This window comes from Pseudophryne corroboree (genome assembly GCF_028390025.1).
Source record: "Pseudophryne corroboree isolate aPseCor3 chromosome 3 unlocalized genomic scaffold, aPseCor3.hap2 SUPER_3_unloc_15, whole genome shotgun sequence".
In the NCBI taxonomy this organism is placed as follows: domain Eukaryota; kingdom Metazoa; phylum Chordata; class Amphibia; order Anura; family Myobatrachidae; genus Pseudophryne; species Pseudophryne corroboree.
Genome location: NW_026967503.1, coordinates 2,763,970 through 2,779,491, shown reverse-complemented (window position 1 = coordinate 2,779,491; position 15,522 = coordinate 2,763,970). Strand labels below are relative to the sequence as shown.

At 48.8% G+C, this 15,522-nt stretch overlaps 1 protein-coding gene across 1 annotated transcript in view; it reads left to right on the top strand.

Moving 5' to 3' along the window:
- LOC134983462 (zinc finger protein 585A-like) overlaps positions 1-15,522 on the top strand; it is a 151,168-nt gene that overhangs the window by 31,519 nt on the left and 104,127 nt on the right. The window contains exon 6 of the mRNA XM_063949138.1: positions 13,384-14,931. Coding sequence (XP_063805208.1) covers positions 13,384-14,931 — 1,548 coding nt within the window. The remainder of the gene's footprint in view (positions 1-13,383; positions 14,932-15,522) is intronic.

Below are 15,522 nucleotides of genomic sequence, written 5' to 3'. Positions count from 1 at the left end.
ATGAAAAGACACAACAACTGCAGCAGGCTGTAGCAGACCTAGCTGCAAGGGCAGATGATAAACAGCCCCTTCTCCCTAGTTCAGGGCCACATAAGTGTGGGCTGCCTGATTTACTCTCAGAATCTGAGGCTTTCAGTACACACTGAGGTGTGATCGCGCTGCGGGGCGAGCTGATAGTCACATTACCCAGGACACTGGCAGATACAGCCTTACAGGGTTCTTAGCCATCGTGTAAGCATAAAAAGTACCTCAGGTCAGTATAAAATGCGGGAAGACCGTGCGCCATTAAGGGGGCGGGGCCTTCACTATGAGCGGATCCAGCAGCTCACCAGCGCCATTTTCTCTCTACAGCTCACACAGAAAACGCTGGCAGGGAAGCGCTGCCCCTCCACATCAACTCCAGACTACCTCAGCGGTACCAGGGGGTTATAGAGGGGGGGGGCAGCAGTAGTTATATCCTTACTAATACCCTACTAAGGGTATTTAGTCTGCACCTGGCTAAGTTATTTGTTAGCTACAGGGGCTCTATGTGGCTGGTGTCCTCATTCCTCTGTGTCTCTCTAAAGGGCTCTGTGTGGAATTGTGCTTACTGCATATTCTCGTGTGTGTGTGTGTGTGTGTGTGTGTGTGTGTGTGTGTCTACCTCACATCACAATGTCCAAGGAGAATGTTTTTCCTCCCCAGGGGGATCCCTACAGTGTACTCAGGACAGTGCACATTCTCAGGCTACTGGGTCTGAACCGCCTTGGTTGGACTCCATAAGGAGGATGATTACTAATATTTCTCTAACGTCCTAAGTGGATGCTGGGACTCCGTAAGGACCATGGGGAATAGCGGCTCCGCAGGAGACAGGGCACAAAATAAAAGCTTAAGTATCAGGTGGTGTGCACTGGCTCCTCCCCCTATGACCCTCCTCCAAGCCAGTTAGATTTTTGTGCCCGGCCGAGAAGGGTGCAATCTAGGTGGCTCTCCTGAGCTGCTTAGAATAAAAGTTTATTTAGGTTTTTTTATTTTCAGTGAGTCCTGCTGGCAACAGGCTCACTGCATCGTGGGACTAAGGGGAGAAGAAGCGAACTCACCTGAGTGCAGAGTGGATTGGGCTTCTTAGGCTACTGGACGTTAGCTCCAGAGGGACGATCACAGGTACAGCCTGGATGGGTCACCGGAGCCGCGCCGCCGTCCCCCTTACAGAGCCAGAAGAGACGAAGAGAGTCCGGTGAAATCGGCGGCAGAAGACATCCTGTCTTCAGACTAAGGTAGCGCACAGCACCGCAGCTGTGCGCCATTGCTCTCAGCACACTTCACACTCCGGTCACTGAGGGTGCAGGGCGCTGGGGGGGGAGCGCCCTGAGACGCAATATAACAGAAAAATACCTTAGGTGGCTAAAGGAATACATCACATATAGCTCCTGGGCTATATGGATGTATTTTATCCCCTGCCATTTTACACATAAAAAGCGGGAGATAAGGACGTCGTGAAGGGGCGGAGCCTATCTCCTCAGCACACTGGCGCCATTTTCCCTCACAGCTCCGCTGGAAGGACGGCTCCCTGACTCTCCCCTGCAGTCCTGCTTCTGAACAGGGTAAAAAAGAGAAGGGGGGGCATTTTGGCAGCAGATAACAAATAAAACAGCAGCTATAAGGGTTTAACACTTATATAAGGTTATCCCTGTATATATATATAGCGCTGGGTGTGTGCTGGCAGACTCTCCCTCTGTCTCTCCAAAGGGCTAAGTGGGGTCCTGTCCTCTATCAGAGCATTCCCGGTGTGTGTGCTGTGTGTCGGTACGCGTGTGTCGACATGTATGAGGAGGAAAATGAGGTGGAGGCGGAGCAGTTGCCTGTGTTAGTGATGTCACCCCCTAGGGAGTCGACACCTGACTGGATGATTGTGTTTAAGCAATTAAGTGATAATGTCAGCAATTTGCAAAAAACTGTTGACGACATGAGAAAGCCGGCAAATCAATTAGTGCCTGTTCAGGCGTCTCAGACACCGTTAGGGGCCTTAAAACGGCCGTTACCTCAGTGGGTTGACACAGACCCTGACACAGATACTGAGTCTAGTGTCGACGGTGACGAGACAAACGTAATGTCCAGTAGGGCCACACGTTACATGATCACGGCAATGAAAGAGGCATTGAACCTTTCTGACACTACAAGTACCACAAAGACGGGTATTATGTGGGGTGTGAAAAAACTGCCAATAGTTTTTCCTGAGTCAGATGAAATAAATGAGGTGTGTGATAAAGCGTGGGTTTCCCCCGATAAAAAACAGCTAATTTCTAATAAATTATTAGCACTATACCCTTTCCCGCCAGAGGTTAGGGCGCGGTGGGAAACACCCCCTAGGGTAGATAAGGCGCTCACACGTTTATCTAAACAAGTAGCGTTGCCGTCCCCTGATACGGCCACCCTCAAAGAACCAGCTGATAGGAGGCTGGAAAATATCCTAAAAAGTATATACACACATACTGGTGTTATACTGCGACCAGCAATCGCATCAGCCTGGATGTGCAGTGCTGGAGTCGCATGGACGGATTCCCTGACGGAGAATATTGATACCCTGGATAGGGACAATATTTTGTTAACTATAGAGCATTTAAAGGATGCTTTGCTATATATGCGTGATGCGCAGAGGGATATTTGTACCCTGGCATCAAGAGTAAGCGCAATGTCTATCTCTGCCAGAAGAGCATTATGGACGCGACAGTGGTCAGGGGATGCAGATTCCAAACGGCACATGGAAGTATTGCCGTATAAGGGGGAGGAGTTATTTGGGGCTGGTCTATCGGACCTGGTGGCCACGGCAATGGCTGGAAAATCCACCTTTTTACCCCAGGTTACTTCACATCAGCAGAAAAAGACACAGTCTTTTCAAACTCAGTCCTTTCGTTCCCATAAGTACAAGCGAGCAAAAGGCCACTCTTTTCTGCCCAAGGGCAGAGGAAGAGGAAAAAGACTGCACCATGCAGCCGCTTCCCAGGAGCAGAAGCCCTCCCCTGCTTCTGCCAAGTCTTCAGCATGACGCTGGGGCTTTACAAGCAGACTCAGACATGGTGGGGGCCCGTCTCAAGAATTTCAACGCGCAGTGGGCTCACTCGCAAGTGGATCCCTGGATTCTACAGGTAGTATCGCAGGGGTACAAACTGGAATTCGAGGCGTTTCCTCCTCATCGGTTCCTGAAGTCTGCTTTACCAAAGTCTCCCTCCGACAGGGAGGCAGTTCTGGAAGCCATTCACAAGCTGTATTCCCAGCAGGTGATAATCAAGGTACCCCTCTTACAACAGGGAAAGGGGTATTATTCCACACTGTTTGTGGTACCGAAGCCGGACGGCTCGGTGAGACCAATTTTAAATCTAAAATCTTTGAACACTTACATAAAAAGGTTCAAATTCAAGATGGAGTCACTCAGAGCAGTGATAGCGAACCTGGAAGAAGGGGACTATATGGTGTCTCTGGACATCAAGGATGCTTATCTCCACGTCCCAATATACCCTTCTCACCAAGGGTACCTCAGGTTTGTAGTACAAAACTGTCATTATCAGTTTCAGATGCTGCCGTTTGGGTTGTCCACGGCGCCTCGGGTCTTTACCAAGGTAATGGCCGAAATGATGATTCTTCTACGAAGAAAAGGCATCTTAATTATCCCTTACTTGGACGATCTCCTGATAAGGGCAAAAACCAGGGAACAGTTAGAAGTCGGAGTGGCACTATCTCAGGTAGTACTACGTCAGCACGGGTGGATTCTAAATATTCCAAAATCGCAGCTGATTCCAACGACACGTCTACTGTTCCTAGGAATGATTCTGGACACAGTCCAGAAGAAGGTGTTTCTCCCGGAGGAGAAGGCCAGGGAGTTATCCGAGCTAGTCAGGAACCTCCTAAAAAACCAGGACAGGTCTCGGTACATCAGTGCACGAGGGTCCTGGGAAAAATGGTGGCTTCTTACGAAGCGATTCCATTCGGAAGATTCCATGCAAGAACGTTTCAATGGGATCTACTGGACAAATGGTCCGGATCGCATCTTCAGATGCATCAGCGGATAACCCTGTCGACAAGGACAAGGGTGTCTCTCCTGTGGTGGCTGCAGAGTGCTCATCTACTAGAGGGGCGCAGATTTGGCATTCAGGATTGGATCCTGGTAACCACGGATGCCAGCCTGAGAGGCTGGGGAGCAGTCACACAGGGAAGGAATTTCCAGGGCTTGTGGTCAAGCATGGAAACGTCTCTTCATATAAACATTCTGGAACTAAGGGCCATTTACAATGCCTTAAGTCAAGCAAAACCTCTGCTTCAGGGTCAGGCGGTGTTGATCCAATCGGACAACATCACGTCAGTCGCCCACGTAAACAGACAGGGCGGCACGAGAAGCAGGAGGGCAATGGCAGAAGCTGCAAGGATTCTTCGCTGGGCGGAAAATCATGTGATAGCACTGTCAGCAGTGTTCATTCCGGGAGTGGACAACTGGGAAGCAGACTTCCTCAGCAGACACGACTTTCACCCGGGAGAGTGGGGACTTCACCCGGAATTCTTCCAACTGATTGTAAACCGTTGGGAAAAACCAAAGGTAGACATGATGGCGTCACGTCTAAACAAAAAACTGGACAAATATTGCGCCAGGTCAAGGGACCCTCAGGCAATAGCAGTGGACGCTCTGGTAACGCCGTGGGTGTACCAGTCCGTGTATGTGTTCCCTCCTCTGCCTCTCATACCAAAAGTATTGAGAATCATAAGAAGGAGAGGAGTAAGAACTATACTCGTGGTTCCGGATTGGCCAAGAAGGAATTGGTACCCGGAACTTCAAGAGATGCTCACGGACAAACCGTGGCCTCTACCTCTAAGAAAGGACCTGCTACTGCAGGGGCCTTGTCTGTTCCAAGACTTACCGCGGCTGCGTTTGACGGCATGGCGGTTGAACGCCGGATCCTAAAGGAAAAGGGCATTCCAGAAGAAGTCATCCCTACCCTGGTCAAAGCCAGGAAGGAAGTAACCGCAAAACATTATCACCGTATTTGGCGAAAATATGTTGCGTGGTGTGAGGCCAAGAAGGCCCCTACAGAGGAATTTCAACTGGGTCGTTTCCTGCATTTCCTGCAAACAGGACTGTCTATGGGCCTAAAATTAGGTTCCATTAAGGTTCAAATTTCGGCCTTGTCGATTTTCTTCCAGAAAGAACTGGCTTCAGTACCTGAAGTTCAGACATTTGTGAAAGGGGTGCTGCACATACAGCCTCCTTTTGTGCCTCCAGTGGCACCTTGGGATCTCAATGTTGTGTTGAGATTTCTAAAATCACATTGGTTTGAACCACTTTCCACGATAGACTTAAAATATCTCACGTGGAAGGTGTCGATGCTGTTAGCCTTGGCTTCAGCCAGGCGTGTGTCAGAATTGGCGGCTTTATCATGTAAAAGCCCTTACTTAATTTTTCATTCTGACAGGGCGGAATTGAGGACTCGTCCTCAATTTTTACCTAAGGTGGTTTCTGCATTTCACATGAACCAACCTATTGTGGTACCTGCAGCTACTAGGGACTTAGAGGACTCTAAGTTGCTTGACGTTGTCAGGGCCTTGAAAATATATGTTTCCAGGACGGCTGGAGTCAGAAAATCTGACTCGCTGTTTATCCTGTATGCACCCAACAAGCTGGGTGCTCCTGCTTCAAAGCAGACGATTGCTCGTTGGATTTGTAGTACAATTCAGCTTGCACATTCCGTGGCAGGATTGCCACAGCCAAAATCAGTAAAAGCCCATTCCACAAGGAAAGTGGGCTCATCTTGGGCGGCTGCCCGAGGGGTCTCGGCTTTACAACTTTGCCGAGCAGCTACTTGGTCAGGGGCAAACACGTTTCCTAAATTCTACAAATTTGATACCCTGGCTGAGGAGGACCTGGAGTTCTCTCATTCGGTGCTGCAGAGTCATCCGCAATCTCCCGCCCGTTTGGGAGCTTTGGTATAATCCCCATGGTCCTTACGGAGTCCCAGCATCCACTTAGGACGTTAGAGAAAATAAGATTTTACTTACCGATAAATCTATTTCTCATAGTCCGTAGTGGATGCTGGGCGCCCATCCCAAGTGCGGATTGTCTGCAATACTTGTACATAGTTATTGTTACAAAAATCGGGTTTTTATTGTTGGGAGCCATCTTTGCAGAGGCTCCTCTGTTATCATGCTGTTAACTGGGTTCAGATCACAGGTTGTACAGTGTGATTGGTGTGGCTGGTATGAGTCTTACCCGGGATTCAAAATCCTTCCTTATTGTGTACGCTCGTCCGGGCACAGTATCCTGAGGCTTGGAGGAGGGTAATTGGGGGAGGAGCCAGTGCACACCAGCTAGTCCTAAAGCTTTTACTTTTTGTGCCCTGTCTCCTGCGGAGCCGCTATTCCCCATGGTCCTTACGGAGTCCCAGCATCCACTACGGACTACGAGAAATAGAATTATCGGTAAGTAAATTCTTATTTTCCTGCACGCTCCGAATACCTGACTTGGAGGCACTTTTGCCTCAGGTGGGAGCACTGGCTCTTCCGCTACTGCTGGGGGTAGAACGGGCTGCGCAAAGTCACCGGAGCCAGGCAGTGATATTGGAAAGTGCGGTGATGATCAAGCACTCTTGCTCCGTTGCCCTTTCTCCGAATTCCACTAGCCGATCTGCTAAGGTATCCGTGTCGCCCCACCTGGGACGTTGGACCTCCGGCCCTGCTAGGTATGAAACATGGCTGCTGCTAATAGAGAGGGTGGGGCTTGTGGGTCTCACCGGTTCTGTACAAAGGTCCACTGGTAGACTGCCCTCTTCAATGCCAACACCCTTAGCACTCTCTACCTCCGCCCGGCTGGACTCCTCCAAGCTCACGACTGCCGCCCTCATGACACTTCTCGACGCGTTGAAAGAGATATCCACACCCTTCTCCTGATACACTGAAGACCGCCATCTTGTGCGTTCTCCTGCACTGCAGTTACTCCTCTCCAAACTCGGCTTCTCCAATCAGGTGACCAAAAAGCCACCTAGGATTATCCCACCGCTATGCCAGCAATTTCTGTGACTGGATGGTTCTGTACCGCCGCTCTATGGGAGTTTATGTTAGCTTAGAAGTGCGATCGAAAGGATCGCATCGCGGCTACAATATTTTTTGTGCAGCTTCAGAGTAGCTTCAGACACTACTCACTTCAGACTGTTCAGTTCCTGTTTTGATGTCACAAACACGCCCTGCGTTCGGCCAGCTACACCTGCATTTTTCCTGGCACGCCTGCGTTTTTTTGAACACTCCCTGAAAATGGTCAGTTGACACCCAGTAATGCCCTCTTCCTGTCAATCACTCTGCGGCCAGCAGTGCGACTGAAAAGTGTCACTATACCTTGTGTGAAACTACATCAATCGGTGTTAAAGAACGCCGTGCGTGCGCATTGCACCGCATACGCATGCGCAGAAGTGCCGATTTTTTTGCCAGATCGCTGCGCGACGAACAAAAGCTGCTTGCGAACAACTCGGAATGACCCACATTGTTGCTTAATATATATATATATATATATATATATATATACACACACACATACACACACACAGTGTACGCAAATACGCGCTATATCGCGTATTTTACCCAAATCAGAGGACGGGGACTCACTTTTCAAAAACGTGTGGGTCCCCGAGGACGCGCTCCGCTGCAGCCAATTCCTGGCTCTCAATTGACTGCACTTCCTGCCTGTAAAAGAGGAGGTGGAGCCTTACCACTACCAGTCCTCTGGTGGTGCCTCCCCCTCCTGGTCACATGCAGCCGCGGATTCACACAGGGGCCGGACAGAAAGTGAAGACGGCTCCACGGCTGCTCTACGCTGTGCTGTGGGCGGGAGGTGAGCGCCGGAGACAGCGTAAGTGCTGTGGGGTAGGGTAAGTAGCCTAGGAGCGGGTGGCTGAACTTGGGTGGTGGCTTTCCTTGCATGCCTTGTGTGTCTTCTAGGAGAGTCATGAGCTTGTAACCCGACCTTAGTGGTTGTTTCAGGCGTCCACTACAGTAAGTTTCCCTGATATTCCCAGCGCCATTCACAACTAGACCAAGCTAAGGATCTATGAGAATGTAACATGAATCTATTGTGCAGGCACTGCTGCTACCTGTGGTGCACCCGCTACTTCTGGGATCATCCTGTCAAGCTGCCTAAAACGTCTGCTTCCGTCAAAAGTATTTATACAAGTGATCTGAGCCAGGGCTTCATCATATAAGCCTAGAAATGAGAAACCACACCGGCATCCCAATCGCAGCACTGCCGACGCCTAAACCTCCCACTCACAGCCTAACCCTAACCTCCCCCCAGCACTGCCGACACCTAACCCCCCCACACACAGCCTAACCCTAACCTCCCCCCAGCAGTGCCTAAACCTAACCCCCTTACCCACAGCCTAACCCTAACCTCCCCCCAGCAGTGCCTAAACCTAACCCCCTTACCCACAACCTAACCCTAACCTCCCCCCAGCAGTGCCTAAACCTAACCCCCCTTACCCACAGCCTAAACCTAACCTCCCCCCAGCAGTGCCTAAACCTACCCCCTTACCCACAGCCTAAACCTAACCTCCCCCCAGCAGTACATAAACATAACCCTCCTTACCCACAGCCTAAACCTAACCTACCCCAGCAGTGCCTAAACCTAACCCCCCTTACCCACAGCCTAAACCTAACCTCCCCCCAGCAGTGCCTAAACCTAACCCCCCCTTATCCACAGCCTAAACCTAACCTCCCCCAGCAGTGCCTAAACCTACCCCCCCTTACTCACAGCCTAAACCTAACCACCCCCCAGTAGTGCCTAAACTTAACCGCACCTTACCCAACAGCCTAACCCTAACCTCCCCCCAGCAGTGCCTAAACCTAACCCCCCTTACCCATAGCCTAAACTTAACCTCCCACCAACAGTGCCTAAACCTTACCCACAGCCTAAACATATCCTCCCCCAGCAGTGCCTAAACCTAACCCCCCCCTTACCCACAGCCTAACCCTAACCTCCCCCCAGAATTGCCTAACACTATCCCCCCTTACCCACAGCCTAAACCTAACCTCCCCCAGCAGTGCCTAAACCTAGCCCCCCCCTTTACCCACAGCCTAACCCTATCCCCCCTTACCCACAGCCTAAATCTAACCTCCCCCCAGCAGTGCCTAAACCTAACCCCTTACCCACAGCCTAACCCTAACCTCCCCCCAGCAGTGGCTAAACCTAACCTCCCTTACCCACAGCCTAACCCTAACCTTCCCCCAGCAGTGCCTAAACCTAACCCCCCTTACCCACAGCCTAAATCTAACCTCCCCCCAGCAGTGCCTAAACCTAACCCTTTACCCACAGCCTAAACCTAAACTCCCACAGCAGTGCCTTAACCTAAGCCCCCCTTACCCACAGCCTAACCCTAACCTCCCCCCAAGAGTACCTAAACCTAACCCCCCTTACCCACAGCCTAACCGAACCTCTCCCCAGCAGTGCCTAATCCTAACCCCCCCTTACCCACAGCCTAACCCTAACCTCCCCCCAGCAGTGCCTAAACCTAACCCCCCTTACCCACAGCCTAACCCTAACCTCCATTAGAACACTAAAGTGATGGTTGCTGGAAATGGGCCTCTATACAAGTCTGTAGATATTCCATTAAAAACCATACGTCTGCAGCTAGTACAGTCATTTACCACATCAACAATGTATAGAGTGTATTTCTGATTAATTTAATGTTATCTTCATTGAAAAAAACAGTGCTTTTCCTTAAAAAAAAAAAAGGACATTTCTAAGTGACCCCAAACTTTTGAACGGTAGTATATGATCCGGGGTATCTGAAGATGTGAACCGGACCATTAACTCAGGAGATCCAATTAAAATGTTCTGGCATGGAACCTTCCATACTGGATCGCCTCGTATGAGGCTTAGATCTTTACCAACAATCTTATGCAAAGATGGATGGAGATCCGATTCGGTCGTAGAACCGCTCGGACCACATCCTGGAGCGTCCTTGCCTTGACCTCTAGGAGGAACACTTTCTGAGCCACTGCATTGAGAAACATTCCCAGTAATAGGAGCTGCTGAGTAGGCTCCAGGTGGGATCCACCCATGTTGTGACAGAAGCTGAATAGTGCGGCCTATATTGCGCAACAGAAGCTCCCTGGATCTAGCCTTTATCAAGAGATCGTCTAGGTAAGGGACAATACTGATCCCCTAGACTCGGAGCTAGAACATTATCTCTGCCATCACCTTTGTGAAGACCCTCAGAGCTGTGGACAGACCGAAGGGTAGTGCCTGGAACTGGTAGTGATCGTTCAGCAGGGCAAACCGTAGGTAAGCCTAGTGAGGCGGCCAAATCGGGATATGGAGATAAGCGTCCTCTATATCCATGAACTCCTGTTCTTCCAAACCCGCAAGCACTGCTCACAAGGATTCCATCTTGAACTTGAAAACCTTTAGGTAAGGGTTCAAGGATTTTAGATTCAAAATGGGCTTTACCGAACCATCTGGTTTTGGTACCACAAACAGGTTGGAGTAGTAACCCTTTCCCTGTTGTTGTAGTGGCACTGGAACAATGACTTGGGACTGGGCCTACTTTAGTATGGCCTGTTGTAGCGTAACTCATGTATCCTCCAAAACTGGTAAGCTTGATTTGAAAAATCGTTGGGGAGGAGAACTGTTTAACTCCAGCTTGTAGTCCTGAGAAATGGGATCACTTTATCCAGACATCCTGGCAGGAGCTTTCCCAGATGCGGCTGAAGTAATGCAATCGAGCTCCCACCTCGAGATCCCATCAGGATGGGGGGTCACCATCATGCTGAGGCCCTAGTGGAAACTGAACTGGTGCTTTGTTCCCAAAAACCTGCGGCAGCTGTTTTTTTTGTCTTGCCTCCAGTGCCTCTCGCCGCGTTTCAGGTGCATCTGGCTCTTGATCTGAACCTGGCAGTCCGAAAGGACTGGGTAGACAGCCCTGGGTAGGAACACCTAGCCGGCAGGGCCCCAGAAAGGAGAAACGTGGATTTCCCCGCAGTAACCTTTGAAATTCATGTATCCAACTCAACCCTAAATGGCCACTCCCCTGAAAAAGGAAGAGACTCCACACTGCGCTTGGAATCTGCGTCCGCTATCCACTGACGCAGCCACAAAGCTCTGCGCGTAGACACTGCCATGGCAGTAGTCCTAGCGTTAATAGCACCTATCTCCTTGAGAGAGTCACACAAGACGCGTGCACTGTCCTGATTGTGCTTTATGAGAGTCGCTGTAGTTACCAGGGAAATATCTCCTGCAAGGACCTCTTGAATTTGACCCGCCCATGTGTGAATGGCATGTGTCATCCAGCAACCCTCTTTCACAGGTCTTTGTGATGCACCAGCTATAGGTTCTGGTGTCGACTCCCTAGGGGGTGACATCACTATTACAGGCAATTGCTCCGCCTCCACACCATTTTCCTCCTCATACATGTCGACACAAACGTACCGACACACAGCACACACACAGGGAATGCTCTGATAGAGGACAGGACCCCACTAGCCCTTTGGGGAGACAGAGGGAGAGTTTGCCAGCACACACCAGAGTGCTATAATATGTATAGGGACAACCTTATATAAGTGTTTCTCCCTTATAGCTGCTATGTAGTTTATATATGCCAAATTAGTGCCCCCCCCTCTCTTTTTTACCCTGTTTCTGTAGTGCAGGACTGCAGGGGAGAGTCAGGGAGACGTCCTTCCAGCGGAGCTGTGAGGGAAAATGGCGCTTGTGTGCTGAGGAGATAGGCTCCGCCCCCTTCTCGGCGGCCTTTTCTCCCGCTTTTTAAGGAAAAACTGGCAGGAGTTAAATACATCCATATAGCCCAGGAGCTATATGTGATGTATTTTTAGCCAAAAAAAGTGTTTATATTGCGTCTCAGGGCGCCCCCCCCCCCCCAGCGCCCTGCACCCTCAGTGACCGGAGTGTGAAGTGTGCTGAGAGCAATGGCGCACAGCTACAGTGCTGTGCGCTACCTTTACTGAAGACAGGACGTCTTCTGCCGCCGATTTCTGGACCTCTTCTGTTCTGTAAGGGGGCCGGCGGCGCGGCTCCGGGACCCATCCATGGCTGGGCCTGTGATCGATCCCTCTGGAGCTAATGTCCAGTAGCCTAAGAAGCCCAATCCACTCTGCACGCAGGTGAGTACGCTTCTTCTCCCCTTAGTCCCTCGATGCAGTGAGCCTGTTGCCAGCAGGACTCACTGAAAATAAAAAAACCTAATTTTAAACTTTTACTCTAAGCAGCTCAGGAGAGCCACCTAGATTGCACCCTTCTCGTTCGGGCACAAAAATCTAACTGAGGCTTGGAGGAGGGTCATAGGGGGAGGAGCCAGTGCACACCAGCTAGTCCTAAAGCTTTTACTTTTTGTGCCCTGTCTCCTGCGGAGCCGCTATTCCCCATGGTCCTTACGGAGTCCCAGCATCCACTTAGGACGTCAGAGAAAGACTGGGCACACTTAGCTCCAGAATACAGCCCGTGGCTTCAGCTGCGTCACTAGGCTGCAGCAGTGAACGGTGCCCGGAGTGAGCGGCTTTAGGGCAGGAGAAGTGGGGGACTTAATAGATTGGGTCTTGGTTCCAGTGGTGGCTGACAGCTATCAGGTAGGGTAGATAAGAAGCCACGTAGTAATGAAAGCTCCAGAAAGCATGTCTGGATGGACTCAGGCCCCTCTTATTTATTATTTTATATACTAACAGGGGTGACAGGTGTGGTACATCCCTGCAAAGGCAGATCCAATCTCTTTCTCATCAGACTCTGCTGTCTTCCCTGCACTCTCACTCAGATGTTCACTGCTGCCAGTAGCAGACGTATGAGAAGCAGAAGTATGGTGGCAGCTGTATAGATCCTGATATGTAGTTCTCTATATCGTACTTACCGTACACACATCATCCTTATTACTAGTGAGAGAATAGAGGTAAGACACTGATGATGGGGGGTGTAACAGTGGAGTATAACCTAGCAGATGATGATGATTGCAGGGTATTATATGGTGTATTGCATGTAAAATACCTTGTTCCACACACCTACTCTGCTGTAGCAATATACCTTATATAAGGGTGAGTAACACATGTACAGGCTTACCAGCGTATGAGCACACACATAAAGGAATGCTACCTTACCAATGCTTCCAGGAGTAACGTTAGGAGACATTTCTCTGATCCATCAGCTCATATGACTGATGTTATTATTCATCTAGAATCTCCAATTCATACGATATGTTCCCCATCCATTGTTTTACATTGGTGCTGACATAAGACTTGGCGAGTGACTACATCTCCATTTATACTTCATGGTTAGTTACCAGTACAAGAGAGAGATATATCTAAGTCTTATTATAATATTACATTTGTTATTGTGTGTTCTCATTTTTGTATTTCCATAATGTATTTTATTTCCAGCAGGTGGACACACGAGCAGGAATATCTCAGAAGGACATCTAATGTTATCCCCGGATTGTGAAATAAAAGATAGCGACAGACAGGATTCTCCAGGAGATAACCCCATTACCCCAATTATACATCCAGCTCTATCAGCTGATCCCCCTGATCCTGGGAAATGTTCTCCTGATCACTCTGATATTGGAGCATCTGTTACAGCTCTGACAGTAGATACAGTGTTTCCGTGTTCTATAGATGCCAAATGTTTTACACAGAACACAAAGCCTATTACCCATCAGCCAGCTAAGGCAGGTGAGAAGCCATTTCCATGTTCTGAGTGTGGAAAATGTTTTACATACAAATCAGCTCTTGTTACACATCAGAGAAGACACACAGGTGAGAAGCCATTTTCTTGCTCTGCATGCGGGAAATGTTTTACCCGGAACTCACAACTTGTTACACATCAGCAAAGTCACACAGGTGAGAATCCATTTCCATGTTCTGAGTGCGGGAACTGTTTTACATACAAATCACTTCTAATACATAAGAGAATACATACAAGTGAGAAACCATATTCCAGTTCTGAGTGTGGGAATTGTTTTACATACAAATCATCTCTTGGTGCACATAAGAGAAGTCACACAGGTACATCACCATTTCCATGTTCTGAGTGTGGGAAACATTTTGCACAGAAATCACAACTTGCTAGACATCAGAGAAGTCACACAGGTGAGAGGCCATTTCCATGTTCTGACTGTGGAAAATGTTTTATCTGGAAATCACAACTTGTTAGACATCAGCTAAGTCACACAGTTGAGAGGCCATTTTCTTGCTCTGAGTGTGGGAAATGTTTTACACAGAAATCATATCTTGTTATACATCACAGAAGTCACACAGGTGAGAAGCCATTTCCATGTTCTGAGTGTGGGAAATGTTTTGCAGACAAAATAGAGCTTGTTAGACATCAGAGAAGTCACACAGGTGAGAAGCCATTTTCTTGCTCTGAGTGTGAGAAATGTTTTTCACGGAAATCGCAACTTGTTAGACATCAGCTAAGTCACACAGGTGAGAGGCCATTTCCATGTTCTGAGTGTGGGAAATGTTTTGACCGGAAATCAGATCTTGTTAAACATCAGAGAAGTCACACAGGTGAGAAGCCATTTTCTTGCTCTGAGTGTGGAAAATGTTTTACACAGAAATCACATCTTGTTATACATCACAGAAGTCACACAGGTGAGAAGCCATGTCCATGTTCTGAGTGTGGGAAATGTTTTGCAGACAAACCAGATCTTGTTAGACATCAGAGAAGTCACACAGGTGAGAAGCAATTTTCTTGCTCTGAGTGTGGGAAATGTTTTGCCCGGAAATCACAACTTGTTAGACATCAGCTAAGTCATACAGGTGAGAAACCATTTCCATGTTCTGAGTGTGGGAAATGTTTTGCACACAAATCAGATCTTGTTATACATCACAGAAGTCACACAGGTGAGAAGCCATTTCCATGTTCTGAGTGTGGGAAATGTTTTAGACAGAAATCACATCTTGTTACACACCAGAGAAGTCACATAGGTGAGAAGCCATTTTAATCTTCTGGAGTATACTTATCATTGCCATGCATTGTTCTTCAAGGTTCTTATCCTATGTCCTGTGCTTTTTGCAATATACATGCTACCACTGGGTGAAATAATCAGATGTCATGCCCTCATCTACCACTGCTATACAGATGATCTGTCTTTTGTTCTGGGTACTGAGAACCCAGTACTAATCCTAAATGTCTCGCTGAGCTCCAGGTGTGGGTCATGCCAGTTGGCTGTGACTCAATCCTGGTGAAACATGTCCTTATGATAGAAGCTCACCAACAAAGGGCAGGGCTACAGCTCAACTTTGTTACCAACCAGACTTACGCTTGGGGGTTCAGGTTTACAAAATGCTGGTCATGTGCAGAATCTTAGTGTCCTGGATGGTGGAGTGACACTTAGACATCAGTATCAGCCACAATCAGATCCTCATCTGAGGAACATAGCCAGACTCCAGCACTTTATTCCCTCAGAAAATCTACCTACAGTCATACATGCACTTGTATCATCACACATAGACTACTGCAATGTCCTCTACCTGGATCTCCCAGCAATAGAATTGCACCGCTTGTAGCTTGTACAG